The sequence below is a fragment of the Alexandromys fortis genome, unplaced genomic scaffold (assembly GCF_014885135.2).
Source record: "Alexandromys fortis isolate MF-2015 unplaced genomic scaffold, M_Fortis_MF-2015_v1.1 scaffold_83, whole genome shotgun sequence".
NCBI lineage: Eukaryota > Metazoa > Chordata > Mammalia > Rodentia > Cricetidae > Alexandromys > Alexandromys fortis.
The window spans coordinates 1,070,785-1,093,474 of record NW_026068001.1 but is presented as its reverse complement, the minus strand read 5'-3'; the positions used below and the strand labels follow the sequence as shown (position 1 = coordinate 1,093,474).

Genomic DNA, 22,690 nt, shown 5'->3' with positions numbered 1-22,690 from the left:
GATCTCGGCAGCAATAGAGGCAGGAGAAGCAGTGGCTGGCTGCTCCTACAGCTCTTAGCGCTTCTTCCCCAGTTCTTTCTTAGGTCTCTGCAGTGAGGAGAGAGTTCTGTGCTTTCTTCTTGGCCCTGTTGGGCACCCTGAGTGAGGCACCTGGTCCCAGACACTGCTTCCCCAGGAGCCCTGGAAGCCGGCAGGTAAGGGTTAAAAGGTATGGGCCAGCCCAGTTCCTGTCCAGGTAGGCTGGGCTTTACCTAGTGGGAGGCAGCCAAGGCAGCAGTCACTGCTGTTCTCTTCTACTGCCAGGAGAGCTAGGGCCTGGGCGAGACAACTGTGCTTTCTGAGCTGTTCGAGGCTGTCATACAGCACTCTGGCATTGGTGAGTACCTCGGAGCAATGGGCCAGGGATGTGAGACTGTGAAGGCGCAGGGATTGAGGGCTGGGGTGCAGTGTACTGAAGTGATCTTCCAGAGAGCCTGGTCAGGCGGGAGAAGTCCATCGACAATAAAGGGTTGCGATAGGAGGGGCAGTGTTCGGTACAGGAGGAGCTGGGGAGCAGAGCAAATTCCCACATGTCCATTCTCCTTTCTTGATAGAGAGCAATTTTGGGTTGGAAATGGAGGAAGAGGGATGAAGCAAAGAGACTCAGCCCCCTCTTCTCTGCCCCATCCCTCCCACTTTTCAGAGTGGCCTCTTTATCAGGGCTAGTGCCTCCGAAAAGGCCAACTGAACTATTTAGAAACCATGTTGTTCAGGCTCTGTTTCTCCCTGTATTTGTTCACCCAGACTGATGGAAAGGGGTGTGCTGTGTGTGTGGGGGGAGCACTGCGGAGCAGTCCAGACTTTGCGTGTGTATTTGTTCAAGTGGTGGCAGGATGTGGAACTGGGGGCTCTCATTGACAGTGTTGGAGTGCCACCCAGGTGAAGTATCTTGGTTGTAAACAGTCATTACAGCCAGGAATTTTTCTCAGCTATGGTGTCAGAAGGGTAGACCTGAAAAACCTGCTGGGCCTGCCTCTGGGTGTGTGTGTGTGTGTGTGTGTGTGTGTGTGTGTCCCTGTCCCTGCATGTGCCCTCCGTGACTCTCATACTACAGTCTGTCCCAGCAACAGGACACAGAATGACAAGGCCCTGGGGCGGATAGGAGGGTCTCAGAGGCCTGTGTGAGGGTGCCCTAGTGACGCAGGGGTGGCAGCGGACTGCTTTCTCGCTATCTTATCTTGGTGGGAGGCAGCCCTAAGTCCCAAGGCAAGTGTGCAGAGCACAGCAGAGTAGAAGCAAAGGTTCCTGAGTCAGGTATGGAGGTGTGGGGCGTTGACCCGAGTCTAGCCTGCCCAGTGACCCAATGACTCATGCCCTAGCTATGTCCCTGAGGTCAGGCTGACAGGGTGGAGTCGGGGTTCCTGTCTGGACCCTGTGTTGACGTCCACGATGCTCTGATCTAAAGAAGGAAGCGTTGAGGCGCTCGAATGAGGAGCATGAGACTGATGGTGGCGAACGAGGTGAATGGACCCAGAGGTCAGGGGAGTTGGGTTTCTGTTGGGGTGGAAAGGGGTTCAGGCCAGCCTTGTGAAAAGTTTTCCAAACTAAAATGGGACCTGGGAAAAGTAGGAGTTCTAGGAACTGAGGGACAGAGGAAGCTGAGATGGGATATCAAAGAACCCCTGCCGTACTGAACCTCTGCACTGCGTAGTGTCTGGATTTGGGGATTGTCTCACGTTGATGTTGAGGATAGTCCATGAGTCCTTTGAGGGAGGGTCACAGACCCTGTGGGACAGCCAGGAAGACAACAGATAAACTGGGGGGACCTTGTAGGCAGTTTGATTATACCCTACAATGTGAATGTGGGGAAGAGCTTAGAGCCAGGCTTCCTTGCTTGTCTGGGTCTTTTCTAGGTTAAAATGGGAACTCTGCTGTCTCCATTAGGCCTTCCCAGTTACCTACCTTGGAGGTTAGCACAGGTGGTGGGAGGTGATGTCACCTGGTTGCCCAGCGGGGGACCAAGCAGGATGTGGGAGGGAGGGAGCAAACTCCAAAGAAGCAGAAGGAGGGCTGGCAGCTAGCCAAAGCAGGCTCCATGGCCATCCAGGGCTTCTAGGGACAGAAAAGGGCAGATAATGGGTTATCCATGGCTGTGGATGGTTCTTCTCACCCATCCCAGCAGGATAACTTCTGTGCTAGTTTCCGAAGAGGGTAGGAGGGAAGAGGAGCTGGAGGGACCCTGGGGTCAAGGGGCACTCCTTGCTACATCAGGGCAGCAGAGTGGAATTAGAACGCGTACAGAGCCAGATCGGTCTGGACACCTGGCTCGGCTCTCTTGCATTTGTTCACTCGGTTACTTGTTCAGCCAGCTGGTGTACATTTGTGGGCTACTTGCTGTATGCAGCAGCATTTGGGGTGCTGGAGCTACTGATTCCCTGGGGCAGACCTGCTCCCTGTCCAAATGGCAGTACAGGGAGGCCCAGGCTCTTGTTCAGCGGCAGCTAAGCCCCAGAATGAGCTGGGCAAGGTAGTGCCTTCCTGTAATCCCAGCATGTGGCAGACTGAGGCAGGAGGATCGCTGTGAGTTCAAGAGCAGCTTGAACACAGTTACTTTCAGGCTAGCCTAGTCTACAGAGTGAGACTGTGTGCTGAAACTCAAACAGCTCCAAAATAAGTGAGAAGCAAGGTTCCGCTGGTGAGAGGCTGGAACCAGTGCCCTAGGCTGTGGCCACAGCCTGGGCAAAGGCCCTTCTGCCTGATGGATGGACTGAGGTGCTCAAGAGGCAAATGGCAGGATTGGAGCTGCTGTCTTGAGGAATTGTATAGAACCAGAGGGGTTGTCCTATGTGAAGCCCTTTACTGGGCAATTATTTCAGCTCTCTGTGCTTTCCACCCCTCATCTCCTAAGGAAAGGTAATAATGACGGAGCTCCTGCCTGAGGGGTTTCAAAGATTCATTGTGACAGAGCAGATAACTGTTCCAGGCACCCAAGGCTGAATACGTGCTCGCGGTTGGTATACTCAATTGAACCTGTACCATTAATTCTCTCCCTAGGTGAGATTCCTGGCTGTGGCCTATGGGCCTCTGAGGAGGCATTGTAAGTCTGCCCAGCTTCCCACTCACTGTGTCAGCACTCAATGGGAAGGGAACCAAGGTACCAGGCCAAGTGGGTCCAGACATTGACACAGATTCTGAGTGGGCAGGCCAGGTAGGTGGGTGGGGCCCGGGGTACTTTCTATTCCTAGCTGGAAGATGGGAAGTAGGACCGGTCTTGGGACTGGGGGTGTCGTGGGATATGCCTCCTTAATGCTTTCTGTGCTGCGTCACTGCCAGGCTTTGTCCAGCCACCAGCCACAGCCTCCAGACAGTACAAGGATGGAAGTCAAAGGTCAGCTGATCAGCTCCCCTACCTTCAATGCCCCAGGTCAGCAGCTGCCTCCACTTCCTGCTGTCCCCTCCCTACCCCGAGTCTCCATGTGCCTGCTTGGGAAGGGTTGGTCCCTGTCCCCACAGTTGCTCCAAGATGTCCTGGTTGTCTTCATCTTTGCTCCCTCCCCCTGCGCAGCTGCCCTGTTTGGAGAGGCTGCCCCCCAGGTGAAGTCAGAGCGTCTTCGAGGGCTGCTTGACCGCCAGCGGGCCCTGCAAGAGGCCCTGAGCCTGAAGCTTCAAGAGCTCAGAAAAGTCTGTCTGCAGGAGGCGGTGAGGGCCTCACCCCAGGGCTATTAGGTGGGGGCGAGGAGGTGGGGGGTAGGTGGGATAGGGTAAGGAGCCAGGGTGTCTAGGCACGCAGACTACTGTGATGTCTGGGAGTTAGGAGTTTTCTTGTCACCCTGTGTGTCCTCATAGTTTGAGTTAGATGTCACAGTATCAGTGAAAAATGCCAATGCTGATCCATAGTCACTTACTTGTCAATAATTTTAAACCTCCCCTCCCCAAAGTGAAAACTGTTTCCAAAATTGGGCAACATCCTGAACTGATGCAGGGTGAATTATTGTTCCCTTCTCTCCACGCCCATCTATCCATCTGTTGATCTGTTTTCTGAGACAGGGTCTCACTCTGTAGCTCTGTAGCCCAGGCTGACTTAGAACTCTCACTGTAGCCTAGGGTAGTCTCTAGCTCATGCGTTAGCCTCCCAAGAACTGGAATTTCTAGGCATGATCTACCACAGCTGGCTATAGCTCTGATTTTTCCCTTCTCAGTGTGAGTGTCCACACGCTTTTCCTGAAGGAATAGTAGGGCTCAGGGGATGGGGAATTTGCTCAGTTGACCATGTAAGCATAAGGGCCCGAGTTCAACCCTCAGAAACTGTGGAAAAAGAATGGCCAGATGTGGTGGCCAGCACTTGCAATCCTGTGCTGGAGAAGCAGAGACCAGATGGCTTCCCTGGAGCGTTCTGACTAGCCAGGCTAGCCTAATCAGCGAGTCCCAAGCCAGTGAGAAAGAAGCCTTGTCTCAAAAAAAAAAAAAAAAAAAAAGATAGTATCCTGAGTAACAACATCATCCAAGATTGGCCTCTGGCCTACACATAGGCACAGCTACAGGCGTAGGCGCACGCACACGCGCACGCACACACACGCACTCTAATGGGATTCAGAAGACCAGCCCCTGTGTTATATGTGCAGCATATAGAGTGGGCTTTTATAATTATAAAAACTAAGAACTCTGGGCTCCAGATTTCCAAGATACCCAATGGCCCAGAGATTTTTTTGGAGCCACTGAGGGACTTAGGGTCCACACTTCCTACCCTGGTGGTAGAGATCTTGAGGGAAGGAACCTAATCTATGTGGAGTATTGGGCAAGGCCAGTCTCCTTGGAAGAGTTTCTTGTACCCTTACTACTTTTTTTTTTTAAATATTTATTTATTTGTTATGTATACAATATTCTGTCTGTGTGTATGTCTGCAGGTCAGAAGAGGGCACCAGACCTCATTACAGATGGTTGTGAGCCACCATGTGGTTGCCGGGAATTGAACTCAGGACCTTTGGAAGAGCAGGCAATGCTCTTAACCACTGAGCCATCTCTCCGGCTACCCTTACTACTTTATGTCATCTCTCCAACTAACCCTTGTAGTTTCTGTCCCCGTCCCCTCCAGGAGCTAACGGGCCAGCTGCCTCCTGAGTGCCCACTGGAGCCTGGTGAACGTCCTCAGTTGGTACGCCGGAGGCCCCCTGCAGCACGTGCCTACCCTCTACCACACCCGAACCCAGTACACCACTCCTTGTGTCCTGCTGAGGTAAGCAGTTGGGTGTGGGGAGCAGGATGGTGCTGGTGAGGGGCAGGGGCAAACAAGGGCAGAATGAGGGTTATGGCCAGGAGTGGGAGGAGCTAAGAAGGGAAAGAATTTGAACTGGTGGGTTCCCCATGCAGTATGGGACCCCCAACTTTGTCAAGACAAGCTTCTTATCTTTAGAAGATACATAGGCCCACCTCCTCATCCTGTCCCTTGAGGCAAACAGACTTCCCCCAGGAAGAACAGGCCCCATTTCCAGTATAGATAGGCTCGGCCAACTTCCCGCTACTTGCATAGTCATTTCTATGATTTAGCTCTGTTCCACCCCTCTTGGCTTGTGCAGGAGCTGGCTCTTGAGGCTCTGGAGCGTGAGGTGTCTGTGCAGCAGCAGATTGCAGCTGCTGCACGCCGCCTGGCCCTGGCCCCTGACCTTACTGGAGAGCAGAGGCGGCGGCGGCGCCAAGTGCAGGTGGATGCCCTGCGGAGGCTGCACGAGCTGGAAGAGCAGCTCAGGGACTTCCGGGCCCGCCTTGGCCTCCCGGTGCTGCCACTCTCTGCAGGAGCTTTAGTCAATGCCCAGGGTGTCTGCATGGGCACACGCCTTGCTCAGCTCAGTCAAGGTAAGCCAGGTCCCACATCCCTCCAGTGCGTGGGAAAATGACCCTGAGAATGGACTGTGGCTTACGCATATAGGAGTGGTGGAGTGGCTGAGCAGCCGTTGAAGGCAGAGAGGTGAGCAGGACTTACAAGGGGAATGCCCATCAAGGAGAATTGTAATGACCTGACTTGAGGTTCAGAGGACTTGAACAGTAAGCAACAGGAAGATGAATACTCGAGTTCATGGTCTTGGATTCAGGTAAACGTTGAACCTAGGCCGATCAGCATTCTAGAAAGTCATTCTACCATGGAGCTACATCCCCAGTCCTCTTCTTTCTTTCTTTCTTTCTTTCTTTCTTTCTTTCTTTCTTTCTTTCTTTCTTTCTTTCCTTATTTATTTATTTATTTATTTATTTATTTATTTATTTTCGAGACAGGGTTTCTCTGTGTTTTTTTTGGAACTAGCTCTTGTAGACCAGGCTGGTCTCGAACTCACAGAGATCTGCCTGCCTCTGCCTCCCGAGTGCTGGGATTAAAGGCGTGCGCCACCACCACCCGGCCCTCTTCTTTATTTTTATTATTTATTTAGTTAGTTTTTTCTCGACAGGGTTTCTCTGTGTAGTCCTGACTGTCCTGGAACTCGCTCTGTACAGAAGACCAGGCTGGCCTCGAAACTCACAGAGATCCGCCTGCTTCTGCCTCCCAAGTGCTAGGACTAAAGGCATGCGCCACTACTGCCTGGCTTTTGTTTTTATTTTTAAAAATAGTTAATTCATTTTTATTTACATGTTTGTTTTTATTTTTAAAAATAGTTATTCATTTTTATTTACATGTATGTGTTCCTACGTGAGTTTACATTTACCACACACATACAGGTGTTTGTGGAGGCTAATGGCTTTGGAATCCTTGGAACTAGAGTTAGAGACTGTTGTGAAGTGCCTGGTGTAGGAACCGAACCCAGGTCCTCTGCAAGAGTAGCAAGTGTTCTTAACCTTGAGCCATCTCTCCAGCACATTATTTTTTTTTGTTTGTTTTGTTTTGTTTTAAGTTTTTTTCAAGACAGGGTTTCTTCGTGTAGACCTGGCTGTCCTGGAACTCACTCTGTAGACCAGGCTGGCCTCGAACTCACAGAGATCCATCTGCCTCTGTTGGGATTAAAGGCATGCACCAGCACTGCTCGGCTCCCTTGTTTTGTTGTTGCTTTTTATTTTGAGACAGGATTTTGGTGAGTTGCCCAGGCTGGTCTTGAACTCATTCCATGTTCCAGACCGGCATTGAACTTAATTTACACACACACATGCACACACGCACGCATGCATGCACACACACACACACACATGCACACTGCTTCATAAAGCCTCTTAGGTAGCTGGAATTAGAGGTCTGTGTGTCTGGCAAAGAAGGATTCTTCTTGGGGAGGCGCCAGAATCAGGTAGCAGAAGGCAGTGCACACAGAGATGCTATCCAGCGGTGCAGGGGATGGAATTCAGACCTTGGAGTGACAGGTGCCTTTCCCTTTCTCCCCTGTAGAGGATGTAGTTCTGCATTCGGAGAGCAGCTCCCTCTCAGAGTCAGGGGCCAGCCATGATAATGGTGAGAACTATCCCCCAGCCTGTCTCACCCCTCCCGTGTCCTCTCAGAATATCTGTTGGTTCAGCCCTCCTACTGTAGCTCTTCTTTAGCCATGCCCCATGCTCCCATGTGCCCTTAGCTTCACCTGTCTCCGCCTCCTCTGCCCTAGACCTTACAGGTCAGCTCCTATGTTTGCCTTGCTTCCTCTCTTAGCTTAAACCTGCCCTGCTCCTTCCAGGCCCTCTCATTGAATTCTACCCTATTCTCCCTTCTACCCAGAGGACCCTCATAGCTGCTACTCTCTAACTGAGCGCCCCTCACCACCAAAGGCCTGGGACCAGTTTCGGGCAGTATCCGGAGGGAGCCCTGAGCGGCGAGCCCCATGGAAACCTCCCCCTTCAGATATTTATGGGGACCTGAAGAGCCGGCGCAACTCTGTGGCCAGCCCCACCAGGTAAAGAGGAACCTTTTCCTCCTTTCCTGGGACTAGGAGTGGGATCCTGAGCCTGGGCTGGCAGGAGGGCCTACTGGTGAGTGTGGTTTCTAACCTGGGTCCCGATGTGGGCCTGCCATCTCTGTCTAGCCCCACCCGCTCGCTGCCCAGGAGTGCCTCCAGTTTTGAGGGGCGAAGTGTGCCTGCCACCCCTGTCCTCACCCGGGGCACTGGCCCCCGGCTTTGCAAGTAAGGGGACTCTTGAGGGTGGGTCTGAGTATCAGAGGAGGAAACCTTTAGTTCGAACTGTAGATGTTGAATAGGAATTTCCAAAAGATGTGGGACATGGGCAACTGGGCTTTGAAAGGTGGCTAGAAGTTGGCGTGGGAATTGGAGGCAGAGGCGTGAGAGATTGAGTATGGGCTTTCCTACATTTTTGGGGATAAGTCATTTTCTTTCTCTGAATCTTTCCTTCCTCGTTTGTGAAGTGAGTGTACTATCTGCCTTTGAGAGACACAGGTACAATGCATGTTGGGTAGCATGTATCAAATGCCTACTTTCTGCTAATAATCGGTAGCATTTGTGGTGGATAGCAACTCCTTTGTCATCCTAAGGTCCCTCTGAGGAGGTGCTATTATTTGCATTTTATAGGAGTGGAAACTGAGGCACAGAAAGATTAATTAAGTAACTTGTGAGTAAACCAAAGTTCTCAAGTTTGGAGCCCATGCAAAGTTTTAAACTAGTCAGCCTTGACACGCCAACCTGTAATGTTCCTTAAGTCCTTAAATGCCAACTTTTCCCATGCTGTGAACAGAATCCCTGTCTTTTGGGGGCATGCTTCTGTGCATGGTGGGACAGTTGTTTGGGGCTGGTTCATAGACCTGGTGGGTTAGAGTTCAGAAAGCCTTTAGTTCCAGTCATAAGGCCTAGGGCTTCCTTCAGGAGTTAGAAAGGAGCCATGAGAGTAGCCTTAGCAGGAGAATAGGAGCTGTGGGAACAGGAGGATGCCTGTGTATGTCCTTCCTTAGCTAGCCTTTCCGTCCCGTTCCCAGAAACATTTACCGTAAGAGCTGCGGCCCTATCCCGGTGAGCATTTCCATGCCCTACCCTCTGGCTTCCCGTCTGGGGCCAAATCTCAGTGGCCCTTACACACACTGCTTAGTAGCTACATGCACACGACTTCTAATACTGGTCCTGTTTTAGAGCTAGTGAAGGCTCAGAATGAGATGGGGCAGTCAGGGCACTCGTCATTTGTCTTCTTTTTCTGACCCTGCTCTTACCGCACCTCTGTTCTCCAGACTGGAAGGCCTCCATTCTCGCCAGTGGTCGGGTAGTCAGGACTCACAGATGGGCTTTCCTCGGCCTGACCCTGCTTCAGATCGGGCCTCCCTCTTCGCAGCTCGCACCCGCCGCAGCAATAGCTCTGAGGCCCTGCTGGTGGACCGGGCAGCTGCTGGGGGAGCAGGATCACCACCTGCCCCCCTGGCTCCCCCTGCTGCTGGTCCCCCAGTCTGCAAGAGCAGTGAGGTGCTGTATGAGCGCCCCCAACCAGTCCCTGCCTTCTCCTCCCGCACCGCTGGTCCCCCAGACCCTCCTCGGGCTGCCCGACCTAGCTCAGCTGCCCCTGCATCCCGTGGACCCCCCCGACTCCCACCTGTGTGTGGAGACTTCCTCTTGGACTATTCATTGGACCGGGGCTTGCCCCGTGGTGCTGGTGGGGCAGGTTGGGGGGATTTGCTGCCTGCTCCTGAAGTCCCAGGACCCCTTTCCCTCAGAGATGGGCTCCTTGCTATGCTCCCTGGTCCTCCACCCATATATGCAGCTGATGGCAGCAGCCCCCTTCTCCGCAGCAAAGACCCCAACACCCGTGCCATTCGTTCCAAGCCCTGTGGCCTGCCCCCAGAAGCTGTGGAGGGTCTGGAAGTGCATCCAAACCCATTACTCTGGATGCCTCCACCCACCCGGCTACCTCCAGCTGGTGAGCGAGGCGGCCATAAGAACCTTGCCCTGGAGGGGCTCCGGGACTGGTACATCCGAAATTCGGGACTGGCCATGGGGCCCCAGCGCCGACCTGTGCTTCCACATGTGGGCCCAACCCATGCACCCTTCTTCCATGCCCGCTGCTATGAAGTGGGCCAGGCACTATATGGTCCTCCCAGCCAGGCACCGCTCCCGCACTCGAGGAGTTTCACAGCACCCCCTGTCTCCGGCAGGTATGGGGGTGCTTTTGCTGATGGGTAAGGGTGTTGATTGAGATGCTGAATGTATCCCGACCAGGGAGCACTTTGTCAAGATAGCTGATGAGTGGGACCACAAGGACAGTAGCTGCGGTCTTGGCATGGGGTCACTTTATCAGACATGACCTGCATTAGTTCTTAGGGTCCTGGTGAGGGGGATCTTGGATGTTGGTAGCAGGAGTTCTTTCCCAAGCTTTAGAAGGATTCTATTCTATGTATTCTCCCTCGTACATGACAGCTGGCAGTGAGCCTTGAAGTCAGGGTGCTGGGAAGAAGGGATATACGTGCTCCATGGCTTTCTCTTCTAAGCTCCATACCCCATGCTTAAGAGCCTGAAGGTGCTGTCCTGCGCCTGTATCCACCTCTTTAACAAGCCTCTTTTCCTCTCTGTGTGTGTGTGTCTTGTCTGTCTCTTCTTCTCTTCTCTTCCCTGTCTTCCGGATTCCTGCTGTCCTTTCTAAAGATACTACACGGACTTCCTGTATCCCCCGGAGCTGAGCACTCGTTTAAGTGACCTGACGCTAGAGGGGGAACAGTCTTCCAGTTCTGATCCCCAGACCCCAGGGACATTGGTCTGACCCTTCCTGATAAGTCTCTTGTTGGTCTGGACATAGTCCAGTCTGGGGAACATACAGTCAACCTCGCTGAGCCCTGGGATGTGGTTGCTCTTGGTTCTGAGGGACAACTGCTTGATCTCACAGGACCCCTGGCTTCTTTGGGGCCCAGAAGGATGTCCAATACTCCTGCATCTCTTCTCATCCTGTGCTGGGAGACTGGAGGGCCCCAGCTAGCTTCAAAGAGGGGGATGATGGTTTGGGGACTCTGCCCCTTCCTCCATTTCTGTTTACAGTTGTGATTTAGTATTCACTGTCTTTGCCCAACACTAGGTATTTTATAAAAGGGAAGCTGTGAGCTCAGTCCTGGTTGGGTTCATTCCTGTCCCTATGCCCAGCCTGTTCCATTCAGGAGCCACCACCCCACCTCAACAAAATGGACCATATAGAGTCTCGGGGGTTAAGAGACCGCTATGAAGAGAACTCCCTGCCTCCTCCCACTAGAGTTCTTGGACAGATGGCTCCTGTCCACATTTGGAAGGACAGAAGTCTAAGTGGGGTGCCTGAAGGAACTGTTGTCTCCGTCTCTGCCCGCGGCCTCTGTGCTGACCTTCCCCGGTCAGGAGGCTATACAAGAGTTTGTCACGAAGCAGAGCCATTTGAGTATGTCCCATCCTGGGATGCTGCAGTGGTTAAACCTGGCAACTGGTCGATGCCAGCAAAACCCTCAGGTGACATCTGGCCATGGGCCACAGGCCACATCATGTCCTCCTTGACATTCCTCTATTTACCACTTTTTAAACAAATCCACATAAGCTGTGTTTTCTATATTGTGTGTGACTTTCTGGAACTGGGGGTTCCCCTACCCCCTTTACCTGGTGTTAAATTTTCTTTTTGTATCAATGGATCTGGGCCCAAGACACTACTCACACTGGAAGGGGATTTCTATAATAAATGTATAAACTGAACCGCTGGATTGTTTCTTTGTCTGCTTCATCACAGGAACCCACACCTCTAGTTAAGACCAGATTATATGTATATATTTATTAGACAGGACAGGGACCCACTGTGTAGCCCTGGCTGGCCTGGAACTCACTTGTAGACCACATTGGCCTTGTACTCAGAGATCCATCTATACTGGCATAAAGGGCATGTACAACCACGGCCAGTCAGAAAACAAAATAATCTTGCCGGGCGATGGTGGCGCACACCTTTAATCCCAGCACTCGGGAGGCAGAGGCAGGTGGATCTCTGTGAGTTCGAGACCAGCCTGGTCTACAAGAGCTAGTTCCAGGACAGGCTCCAAAGCTACAGAGAAACCTCTGTCTCGGAAAAAAAAATATTCTTATGGGGAGAAAAAACACTGGAAATAGCTTACAATAGTGTCATGTGTTTTGTCTTCTTGAGCTAGATTGTATGTAGCCAGGGCTGGCCACAACTCACAGTCCCCTTGCTCCTCACTGCTGGAATTCCCGGCGTCACAATGTCCAGCTAACATACATGTGTTGATTTCACTTGCTTTATGAGATGGGGCAGCTTCTTTGTCTCCCCATCTCCTGGTCTACTTATAAGAGAATATCCAAAATGATAGTACATATTTCTATGTCCCTGTGTTTTAATTAATGCTAATTCAGAGGCAGCAGGTTTGAGGGCCATAGAAGTCACCTTTTCAGCACAAATATTTAAACCCAGTCAGGTATGGTCCAGCAGAACTGAAGACAGCCACTGGGTTGTTCATTGAAAGGTACAAGAACTTCACACAGGAGGCCAAACAAGCTTGAGATTCACCGGCTTTATTGTTGCAGGAACACTAATACATGTGCTCCATTGCCAGCGGGGGCTATTGCTAGCTAGCCCCATACCTTGGTCCTCAATACTAGGAACATTGTGGGGAAGGGAGAAAACCTCTACATAGAGTTGGAGGGAAGCTATTGGGTCTGGGGAGGGTTAGGGTCATCTGGGTTCAATGGGGTGAGGACTGAGGACACTTGGGATTTAAGCTCAAGATTTGGCCACGTCTTAACCTGGGTTCCAAGCCAGATGGGGGAAGGGTCTGAAAAATCCCTAGTTTAGAGCTCAGGAGTTGAATGTCCTGCCCCAAGCCCTAGCTTTGAAGTATGGAAGGCCAGTCTCAGACTGGGGTTAGGGGAGTATCTCTTGGTCCAGTTTTGAGATTGGCTATGGATGCTCTGGCTTAAAAAAAAAAAAAAAAAAAGTTTCAAGGCTCGATGTAGGTTACCGAGTCTCAAAATCAGGACTGAAGACTTTAGTCCCTAGGTAACGGGCGGGGCGGGGGTAAGAGATGACTAGTTTAGGGTTGGAGTAAGCAGTCACAGGTGTCTTTTCTTTTTTGCAGGCCAGAGGGCTCTAGGCTCCTATTTAATGGCTGAGAAAAGGGTCCATATTGGGTATGGGGTGGGGGGCCATCTAGATCCAGGATGTAGATGCCAGCGTCCTAGGATCCAGCTTCCTGCTCTTGTCCCAGTGCCTCTAGGAGCAGCCCCATTGGCGTCCGCTTTAGACCAATGCTCTCGATCTTGTTCTCAATCTTGTTTTTAAGGTTTCTCAGGCGCAGTGAAGCATGCAGCAGGATCACTGTGGGCAATACCAAGAGAGGGTCAGGGGCCTTAGCTTGCAGCCTACAATGCAGAGGCAGGCTAGCCTGCTATGGGAGATGTGGCCAGGAAGAACATCCCAGTAAATTAGGACTTGGACAGTTTAAGGCACTTAAGGGAAAACCCAAAAAAAGGTGATAAAGAGAGCTCGGGAAGCCAGTTAATGGAGGCATGTATATCCTTCAGGGTTTCTAGTCCCCTCTTAGACCAGGAACCAGTGCGGGGCAGGCCTAGTGTTCAAGCATGAGCAGTCCATTTTCCCAGCTAAGACAGGGAGAGTAGAGACTCACAAAGCACCGGGGTTGTGATGCAGAGCAGGAAGGTGAAAGCGCCGCCCACGGCCCCGAGAATGAGGAGGCTTATGGCAAGCACTGCAGCCAGGCAGGCAGCAGGGTGACTGCGACGGCAGCGGCGCACAGCTGCACGGGTTTCAGCAGCCCACACTAGCACACCGAGGGCCACCACCACTACCAGTGCACTCAGGAGGGTGTGCAGTGGACGAATGTACCTGCAGGAACAAGGGCACTCAGCTAGCCTCACCGTCCACCCGATCCTGGACCCCAAGAGTTTGTTTCCTGTCTCTGGAATTGGCATCCCGACAGATAGTCTCACCAGGCCTGTCTCCAATAAGTCCAGCCTCCAGGGGTTCCTGGAACTCTGGATTCCTCGGTACTACAGTCCTATAGGGCCCCCACATACTGCCAGAGGTCCTGGGTTCCCAGCCCTTCTCTGGTCTTTGCTTTTAGACCTGCAGAGTTTCTTTCTAGCATTCCCAGGTCCGCTCCCACATTCCCCTATGACCTTAACCCTTGCAGCTCCCTCGCCAAGGCCTTCAGTCAATACATATTTCTCCTTGCAAGGCTGGGCACCTTTCAGGTGTCATTTCATTCAAAAGGTCCTCCACTACCTCATTTTTATATAGAGCCACCCTCCCACAGTTGCTTGAACCTATGCTTGGTTTAAGTCCCAGTCTTAAGCTCTCTTCTAGACTGTCCTCTTTGGCTTCCAGCTTCGCAACACTGGATGGTCACTCTGGGCCCAATATGAGTAGGTTTTCTATAAATTCACTTCCCAAACCGTCTTTACTACACCCCCCACCTCTGTATTAAACCCTCCAGGGCTCCCCAATCTGCCCCATCATTCACATCACTGAACCTCTTCGGTACTCTCTCATCCTTCATATCAGGCCTTCTTTAAATCCGGGGCCACCTCCTAGCCCACATTCCTCTTCATTCTCCCCTCCCCCCTTTTCCTACCCAGGTCTTCCCTCAACCCCCCCACCCCCACCCCTCCTCATAACAAAGACCTCCCTCCTTCAAATCCTTCCAATCATGCCCCTCAGACCTTCCTTTCCTACCGAATTCGCCCTTCCCAGCCTAGCATTTCCCCTTATGTTCCCCTCTCCTTATTCTCAAAGGCCCGCAAGTCCACCCTACTTCCCGCTAGTATCTTCAGCCAATCACCACCTCTCTCCCTCACCCGGCCAGAGCGAGACTGATGCCAAAGCAGAGAAGGTAATTGGTTTGGTAGTAGAGGAGGTTGTTGATGACGCGGTGACACCATCGTTGTGGATCGCCTGGATCAGGAGCCGCCAGACGCGCAGACCCCAAAACAAAGTCGTCTAGGGCGCGCAGCGGTGGCAGCCGCACCTCCGACATCCTGCGGGTTGCTGGACCAGCCCGAAGGGCGGCTAGACTACAACATCCGTTACCCCTCGCGGCACCGCGAGGCACATTGGGAAATAGAGTCTAGGTGGGCGATGACTAGCAACATAGGCTACTGCGCAGCTGCAGCTATGAACGTGGCCAGAAATCACCAACTATGGTAGCAGAGACTGCTGGGAAACCAAGCTTCGCCACGCGGCGGAGAAGCTCAAAACTCGAACTTCTCTTCATCCCTGGGCGGGGCACCACGCCGGACTGGGCAAGCTGTGCGTTGAGTGAGTCAACGCTGAGCGGACTAATAAGAATAGGAAGTCAAGTCCCAAGCTGGATTCCACTTCCTTCCTGTCAGGAGCCTAGGTCACACAGCTCCTGGAAAAGTATGCCCCCACCTTGAGGTCAAGTCATAAATGCCATTTAAAAGCCTTTTATTGATATACATCACAGAGGCTATCTCTCCTGGTAACCTTTTTTAAATCCCCAGGTTGGATTACGACAATCCCTTTGGGTCCCTGTGTTTTCCAGACTAGGTGGCCCAGGCAATCTGTCCTTGGCCTTCAGCACACTCACAAAAAAAGTGCTGGGGGAAGCGAGCTGTTTCTTTAGATACAGCTGTGCTTGAGTGGAGAGTGGAAGGCCTCCTTGATGCTTGCTGGCTGCTTCAACACCCTCAAGACTCAGATTGGCCACTGCTACTGCAGGTTCCTAGTGTAGCTGCCAGGGCTTTTAAAAGTCATCGTCGTCACAGATGTCAAGGTACACGTCAAAAGCCTCTCGGTTGCAGTTTCCATCAGGCGTGAAGACATATTTGTGGAAGGTCCCGTCTACGCAGATGGCTAGAAGGTTGAGGTGTTATGAAAGGTTAGGAGACGCCCCAGCCATACACTTTCGTTCCCTCATGTCCCACCAGGGCTCATGGGCTAACGCCAGGCTTTTGCCCAAGTGCCACATTCCCTTACTAATTCTGAGGCTGAGCCCACAGTCCAGTTTCCTCCAGCTTCGGAAAATCCTTACATTCTTTTAGGTTCAACCTGCCGTCCTTTGCCTGTGTAGTACCCCAAGCCAAGGGGGCTACTGTCACTCACCAATTACAGAGTTGACATTCTTGGAGGTGTTCCGACCAAAGGCACAGATGCATGCTGACTCGGCAGGCACGGTAAAGCTGGCCAGGCTCCACTGAGAATCCACGTACTGCCCAATCATAGGCCCAACCTTGCCCACACGAGCCAGCCTGCAGGCAGCACTTGGTAAGTCTAGGTACGGCACATGGCCAGGGGGACTGGGACAACACAGGATAGGGCCAAGATACTCACGCAGAGCGCCGGTTGAGACGGGTGTCTTTAAGAGCAAAGATATGGACAGTGCCCTTGTCACTGGAAGCACAGAGGAAGGAGGAGTCGTGGCTGAAGTTAATGCTGCAAGACAGACCGGCAATGATGCTCAACATGCTGACTTGTGAGGGCTCGTGCTGTAAGGCCACCAGCCCAACACATATAACACTGTGCTCACCAATACAGGGTGGCAGGGTCCGTGCCTCTTCGAAGCTCCACCAGTTTTTCCTTCGACTGCGTGTCAAACAGACGAATTAGAGTACCCTTCTGGGAGGCCGACGCCACCACAGTGCCGGGCTGGTTCAGGGACACACAGGCCACATCACTCTGATGTGCATTAATGGTGAATGGAGCTGAGGAAGTGCCAGGCTTGGTGCTTGCCAGATCCTGGAGGTGGGGACAGTTTGGGCTTGGGGTGACATGGAGGAAAAGGGATCACAAGTTCACCAAGAAATACAGTCCACCCACCTCTCTCTCCGCCCTTGCCCACTGCTCACCACAAGTTGCAGACTTCCACACTTGTGTCCAGGAAACACAAGCAGTTGCTTCTCCAGGCTTGGGCAGAGGTCGCACAGACCTAAGTTGTGAGGATGAAGAAGGGATGGGCAGGTGAAGAGGAGGCCATGGGAGAGCTGAGTCTCAGAATAGATAGAGCTGGACCAGTAAGGGCCAGATTTTAACCCTCTGTGATCTATCACCCATAGCAACCCCACACGGGTATCCTTGCATTAAGCTCCACTCTCCATGGTCTGAAAAGGCTCTCTCAGAAGTTGCCAGGAAATCATCAGAGGCCCAGGGCTTGCTGATATACTTGCCCATGTCCTCACGGAGTGCTTTATGTTGTCACGTGGGGGCAGGACCAGGGGTAAGGATATGGTCGGACTGAAAGGGCTGCATCTCTTGCATAAAGCCTCTCCCCCAGCATCTGAGTATATGTCTCTTCTTTCATTGCCTCCTTTTGGCCTATTCCACGGCCCCATATCCTTACACCTTGATATCTGGGTCCTCTCACCCTTGGGGTTGTCCCGAGTATCAAATTCAAATAGCTTTCGAGGACTGTCCGGGAAAGAGTACACATAGATGCGGTTCCTCAGCACGATCACAATCCTGCAGATGACATCACACAGCAGGCCATGAGGTAAGGGAAACTGCCAGAGTGGGGTTGGGAACCCTCTTACTTGCTATGGGAACCTCCTGCCCCCCACCCCAGTCTTTTTTTGTTTTTTTTTTTTCAGACAGGGTTTCTCTGTGGCTTTGGAGCCTGTCCTGGAACTAGCTCTGTAGACCAGGCTGGTCTCGAACTCACAGAGATCTGCCTACCTCTGCCTCCCAAGTGCTGGGATTAAAGGTGTGCGCCACCACTGCCCGGCTCCCCACCCCAGTCTTCACCAAGCTCACTTGTCATAGCGCATGCGCACAGCCAGCACTGGCTTGGTAAAGGTGAACTCCAGCACCAGTTTGTCCTTGGAGTCCTTGCCTTCTTGGGCGTCGTCCCAGATGAGCACTGAGAAGCAGAGGGGTAGGTTGGTGAGACCAAGGTTTAGGCTAAGAGGTGACTGTGAAGCGGGGCCCAGCCTTACCCCTGGGCATGCAACCCCGAGCTTCACCTTTCAGTAAATTTTCAATGTGAGCCTCACAGAGCAGGAACACTTTGGGACAAGATTCCAAAGAAAACACATTCTAGAACAGTTAAGCTCATTTGGAGATAAGGAAGTCAAAGTTCAAATGAGCTGGGTATGGTCAAAGACCTTAGAGCACAGGAAGAAACAGCTAAGGGATTCAGACCTAGGCCCACAACTTTCCTCTGGAACTACTTCAGTCTTCAGGATCCAGTCCGTATCCTCAGGAGATTTTGTGATGACTTCTAGGGTTCTATGACTCATCTATGATACCTCTTGCCATGTCATGGATCAACAAGAAAAAAAAAAACTTAAAACAAGGTGGTGCTTGAGGGTCAAGCCAAGAGGGTATAGGAGAGATGATTCCAAGATTTGGAAACCTATTAATTATGTGATCTTTTTTATTTATTTATTTATTTATTTATTTATTTATTTATTTATTTATTTATTATGTATACAATATTCTGTGTGCATGCCCGAAGACCAGAAGAGGGCGCCAGACCTCCTTACAGATGGCTGTGAGCCACCATGTGGTTGCTGGGAATTGAACTCAGGACCTTTGGAAGAACAGGCAACGCTCTTAACCACTGAGCCATCTCTCCAGCCCTAATTATGTGATCTTAAGTGGGCCTCAGGGTCTTCATCAGTAAAAATGGGGCTAAGGAGGCTGGGGGTATGGCTTAGTACCAGAACGTGCAAAGCTCTGGGTTCCATCAGTCGCACAACAAAAATGGGGAGAAGGGCTAATGGTATTTCGTACCACACAGAATTAGTTGGGCATGGTAGGGCACACCTTTAATCCCATCAGGCAGAGGCAGGAGATCTCTGTGAGTTTGAATCCATCCTGGTCTACATAGAGTTCTAAAAAGTCAGGGCTATATAGAGCACCTATCTCTAAAAACCAAAAGAATGAAAAGCCTACAAAATTAAATGAGCTAATGTATGTAAAGCCAGGTGTGAAGGCGTTAGCCTATAATCCTGGCACTAGGGAGGTGGAGAGCAATTCAAGGTCATACTTGGCTACAGCTGACCTTATTTCAAATTAATGTTTGTATGTAAAGTGCTTAAAATAACGATTAGGCTAGGCTGGACGCCTGTAATCCCAGCACTCTGTGGATCTCTGTGAGTTCAAGGGCAGCCTGGCCTACAGAGCTAGTTCCAGAACCACCTCCAAAGCTACAGAGAAACCCTGTCTTGAAAAATAACCAAAGGAAAAAATAATGATTAGGCTCTCAGTAAGTGCTCCATTGGTAAGACAGTGGCAAATAGGAGACAGACAAGTGGCTTTGCGTCTGGGCGGTGGTGGCGTAAGCCTTTAATCCCAGCACTCGGGAGGCAGAGGCAGGCGGATCTCTGTGAGTTCGAGACCAGCCTGATTTAACAAGAGCTAGTTCCAGGACAGGCTCCAAAGCTACAGAGAAACCCTGTCTCAAAAAAACAAAAAAAAAAAAAAAAAAAAAAAAAAACAGAAGGAAAAAAAACAGTGACCTTGCTGTTTTTATAGTGTTTTAGATGGAACTGAGGACCTTGAGTATACCAGGCAAGTGTTCTACCACAGAGCTACACCTCCAGCCCAAGAAATGTTTCCTAAAGAAAAAGACTAAAGTTCTGTGTAGAGCACACCTTTAATCTCCGCAGTCTGTGCATTTGAAACCAGCCTTGTCAACAAAGAACTACACAGTGAGGCCTTCTCTCACTAAATAACAGAGCAAACATTTCAAGCTTACAAACTGTGCCTCACTGCGGGACTCAGGTGCTGACAACGTCATCTGCCCGAGCCTCAGGGTATATGTGGGAAGTAAGGAATTTGGGGAATCTGGGTCAAGTACGGGATGAAAGCACTTACCGGAGATCTCAGAGAACTTGGGGCTGCTCCCACCGCCTACCAGGGCCAGCAGGTTAGATCGGTGCAGCATCTCTACCAGGCCCACGCTGCCTACCTGCTCGTGGTCTGCACAGGGACCAGAGTGTCAGTAGAGGTAGATGCCAATGCCCATATCAGCCTTTCTGCCCACTGTCCCACCTCTCCTGCCACTCACCCAGATGCCCCTTCTCCATCAGTGGCTCCACATTATAGATACGTACACCTGTCTCCATGGCACAGCAAAAGCAACCTGCGGATGAAAGGAATCTGTCTGCCTCAAACTTGTAGGGCGCACAGCCATCTCTGACCCTTCTTTCCCATCCTTCCCAAAAAGATACAATCACAAGCTTACTTTGGTCTTGGTTGAAATGGAGACTGGTCACACCTCGAAGTGGCGGCTGAGACATGGTGCAGGACCGCTTCCCTAGGCACAAAAATGACAGCGTTGCGAAGAGTTCTCGAGTGTCCTCTCTTAAGTCCTACAACTTCTGTCCCCGGAACGACTTCTTCTTCCTCGCCACTTTTTTGAGGCGAGGAATCTATTTTGTTTTGAGATAGGGTCTTGCTACGTAGCCCTGGCTGTCCTGGTACTCCCTAGGTAGCACAGGCTGGCTTTTAATTCCCAGCAGTCCTCCAGACTCCACCTCCTGAGTGGTGGGATTACAGGCGTGTGCCATCACGCCCGGCTTCCTCCCCAGACTGCAAAAAACAAAAAACAAGCGGAGTATACCTCAGAGTATCTGTTCAAACCAAGACCACAGGCAGAATGAATCTTGCCCGACAAAGACTTACAACTGCCATAAACACCAACCCTTATCAAACTTATCAGGAAGTAATGGGGTAGAGGATAGCCCATGATACATTCTCCCTCCAAGCCGTTCTTGGCTCTAATGCCTGACATGACCTCACCTCTCTTCCCACACGCTTCCCATCCTCACACCCGCACTCAGATCCACCTGACAGGGACCATGAGACTGCGATGAATGTCCATCACTCACAGAACTCCCCCCCTCGAGCTTTTCTAACTCTCATTTACTGCCCCCAGGACCCCATTCACACCCTCCATGCAATACACTTCCCAAACCCGTCTCTCACACTGCTAATTCCGATCACCTAGGCAAGCCTGGGAACTCCCTCCACGCCCTGGACTTATTTCCTGAAGCCCCCACCTGGCGTTCCTTTGACATTCTAAATTCTTCACACTTGACACACACGCGTCATTCCTTGTACTCTCTACCCATGACTCCTAACTGAGGTGACCCAATGCTACTCATGAGCCCCCTTCCCCCTAAAATGTGTCCCTTTTGTTCTCACGTTGTCTCCCGAAGACCCTGCCCTAGGGCACAGATACTCTCTAAAGACCCTTCTCCCAGTACACACCACCTGGAAAAATCTACCTAGGAAAACTTCGACCTGCTTCTCTGTCTTTTGTCAAACCCCATCACTCGGAGACCTCTGTCCAGACACACCTTCTACCCACCCTCTAAGACTTTAAACCTACTTCCGCTGTAACTCCTGGGTATTGCTTCTACATGAGCCATACTCTGAATAGCAGCAGCATCCAAGGCTCTCTTCTAGATCGCTCGTCCAAATACCCACACCAACTAAGAACCCTAATAGAAACGCCTCAACTTCTCTCAAAAGTCTTGTTCCTTTCTCTTTCCATGACAGCACCGACTCTAGCCGCCAGTCCCCAACCATGCACCACCTGTCAAGACCTCTAGTAGAAACACCCACCCTGCGACCCTGACCAACTCTTGGATCGTGCTCCGGCTGCGCGTTGCTTTTGCTGACTTGATCTTCACCCCTTCCCGACCCCTACCCTAGCTATTGGTGCCGCCTGCGGCACGAATTTCTGACCTCCCGGGCTTTGGTGCCCGGTTCCGCTGTTTACATCAGATCTTACTTCCGGAGGAGGGAGTCTGTGACCGGAAGTGACTCGTCCTGGCCCTAAAATCCGCCCACAACTCCTCGCTCCCAGTGCGATCTGTGGAGCATCCGAGTAGTAGTAGAGTCCTCCGAGGGGCATATCGGGAGGAGAGGGAGGGCCGATAGGGGTACTGGAGGCACAAGAGACTGCCCAAAGGCAGGACTATCTGAGGGAACCCGGATAGAGAAAGAGGGCCTGCCCCCTAAACGGAAGCGGGCCAAGCATTGAGCTCGTTAATCCACTCGGAGATAGAGGGGTGAACCTCCCAGGCTAACGAGTTAGTCCTCTGAATTGGGCTAGAGTGGCTGTTGGATGTTTGCGTTTATGGCTCTGGAAGCTCCAGGTTGGAAGATAAAAAAAAAAATCTTGAAAGTTGAGATCGCCTCAGGCAGGGGATGATGCGATGGGATTTTACTTTCTTTTCCCTACCCTGTCCCTACCTCTGTTTGTTTACAAAAATGATACTTTTTATTTTTTTTTAAATATTTATTCTGTCTGTGTGTATGTCTGCAGGCCAGAAGAGGACACCAGACCTCATTACAAATGGTTGTGAGCCATGTGGTTGCCAGGAATTGAACTCAGGACCTTTGGAAGAGCAGGCAGTGCTCATAACCACTGAGCCATCTCTCCAGCCCCCAAAAATGTTACTTTTTTAAAATGTAAAACATCTGAGTGCTCCAGGGGTGTTTGCGCACTCCTGTAGTCGGAACGGGAGTTGCCTGCCTCTGCTTCCCGAGTGCTGGGATTAAAAGACTGCACCACCACCGTCCGGCAGCGCGACTCCTTTTTTTAAGAGTATTGTTTTGATGCTGTTTGGTGATGTTGGATTTTTTTTTTTAATGGTCTCACTGGCTGGCCTGGAACTCACCGTGTAGACCAGGCTGGCCTAGAAATCACAGAGGCCCACTTGCCTCTGCCTTCCCAAAAATCAGAGTTGGTAGCAAGAAAGCGTCTTAGTGATGGTGGGGCCAGCCATAGGTTTTAAGCTGGGTAACTGCTGTACCCCTCCAGTTCTGTAAGCCCCGGCAGGCAAGCTGCTGAGTCCCTCTGAGCCCTGGCTTCATTAGC

General features: G+C 51.5%; 3 protein-coding genes across 8 annotated transcripts; 1 reads left to right on the top strand and 2 right to left on the bottom strand.

Annotated features, from left to right (window-relative positions):
• The first annotated feature begins 212 nt into the window (after positions 1 to 212).
• On the top strand, positions 213 to 11,570 carry Ccdc120 (coiled-coil domain containing 120). The gene is given in 11 exon segments (XM_050160788.1): positions 213 to 376; positions 3,034 to 3,135; positions 3,138 to 3,187; positions 3,313 to 3,403; positions 3,545 to 3,678; positions 5,072 to 5,212; positions 5,553 to 5,829; positions 7,337 to 7,399; positions 7,658 to 7,832; positions 7,962 to 8,060; positions 9,110 to 11,570. Coding segments are annotated over 10 exon segments (1,992 nt in total). The 5' UTR covers positions 213 to 376; positions 3,034 to 3,116; the 3' UTR covers positions 10,053 to 11,570.
• Positions 11,571 to 12,379: 809 nt separating this feature from the next.
• Praf2 (PRA1 domain family member 2) lies at positions 12,380 to 15,138 on the bottom strand. Its single transcript, XM_050160813.1, has 3 exons — positions 14,697 to 15,138; positions 13,508 to 13,725; positions 12,380 to 13,197 (listed from the first exon to the last, which is right to left on the bottom strand). The coding sequence occupies exons 1-3, from the start codon at positions 14,873 to 14,875 to the stop codon at positions 13,058 to 13,060; spliced, it is 537 nt and encodes a 178-aa protein (XP_050016770.1). The 5' UTR covers positions 14,876 to 15,138; the 3' UTR covers positions 12,380 to 13,057.
• Positions 15,139 to 15,289: 151 nt separating this feature from the next.
• Wdr45 (WD repeat domain 45) lies at positions 15,290 to 21,723 on the bottom strand. 6 transcript variants are annotated; one of them, XM_050160808.1, is made up of 11 exons: positions 21,599 to 21,723; positions 20,045 to 20,116; positions 19,868 to 19,942; positions 19,675 to 19,779; positions 17,608 to 17,713; positions 17,222 to 17,316; positions 16,707 to 16,786; positions 16,388 to 16,596; positions 16,192 to 16,293; positions 15,964 to 16,109; positions 15,290 to 15,714 (listed from the first exon to the last, which is right to left on the bottom strand). In XM_050160808.1, exons 2-11 carry the CDS (start codon positions 20,097 to 20,099, stop codon positions 15,605 to 15,607), a joined length of 1,083 nt encoding a protein of 360 aa, XP_050016765.1. In that variant the 5' UTR covers positions 20,100 to 20,116; positions 21,599 to 21,723; the 3' UTR covers positions 15,290 to 15,604. The 6 variants fall into 6 exon arrangements, with proteins under 6 accessions (XP_050016765.1, XP_050016762.1, XP_050016763.1 ...); XM_050160805.1 differs by lacking the exon at positions 21,599 to 21,723 and adding an exon at positions 21,430 to 21,592; XM_050160806.1 differs by lacking the exon at positions 21,599 to 21,723 and adding an exon at positions 21,430 to 21,581 and having other exon boundaries at positions 20,045 to 20,391.
• Between the last annotated feature and the right edge of the window lie 967 nt (positions 21,724 to 22,690).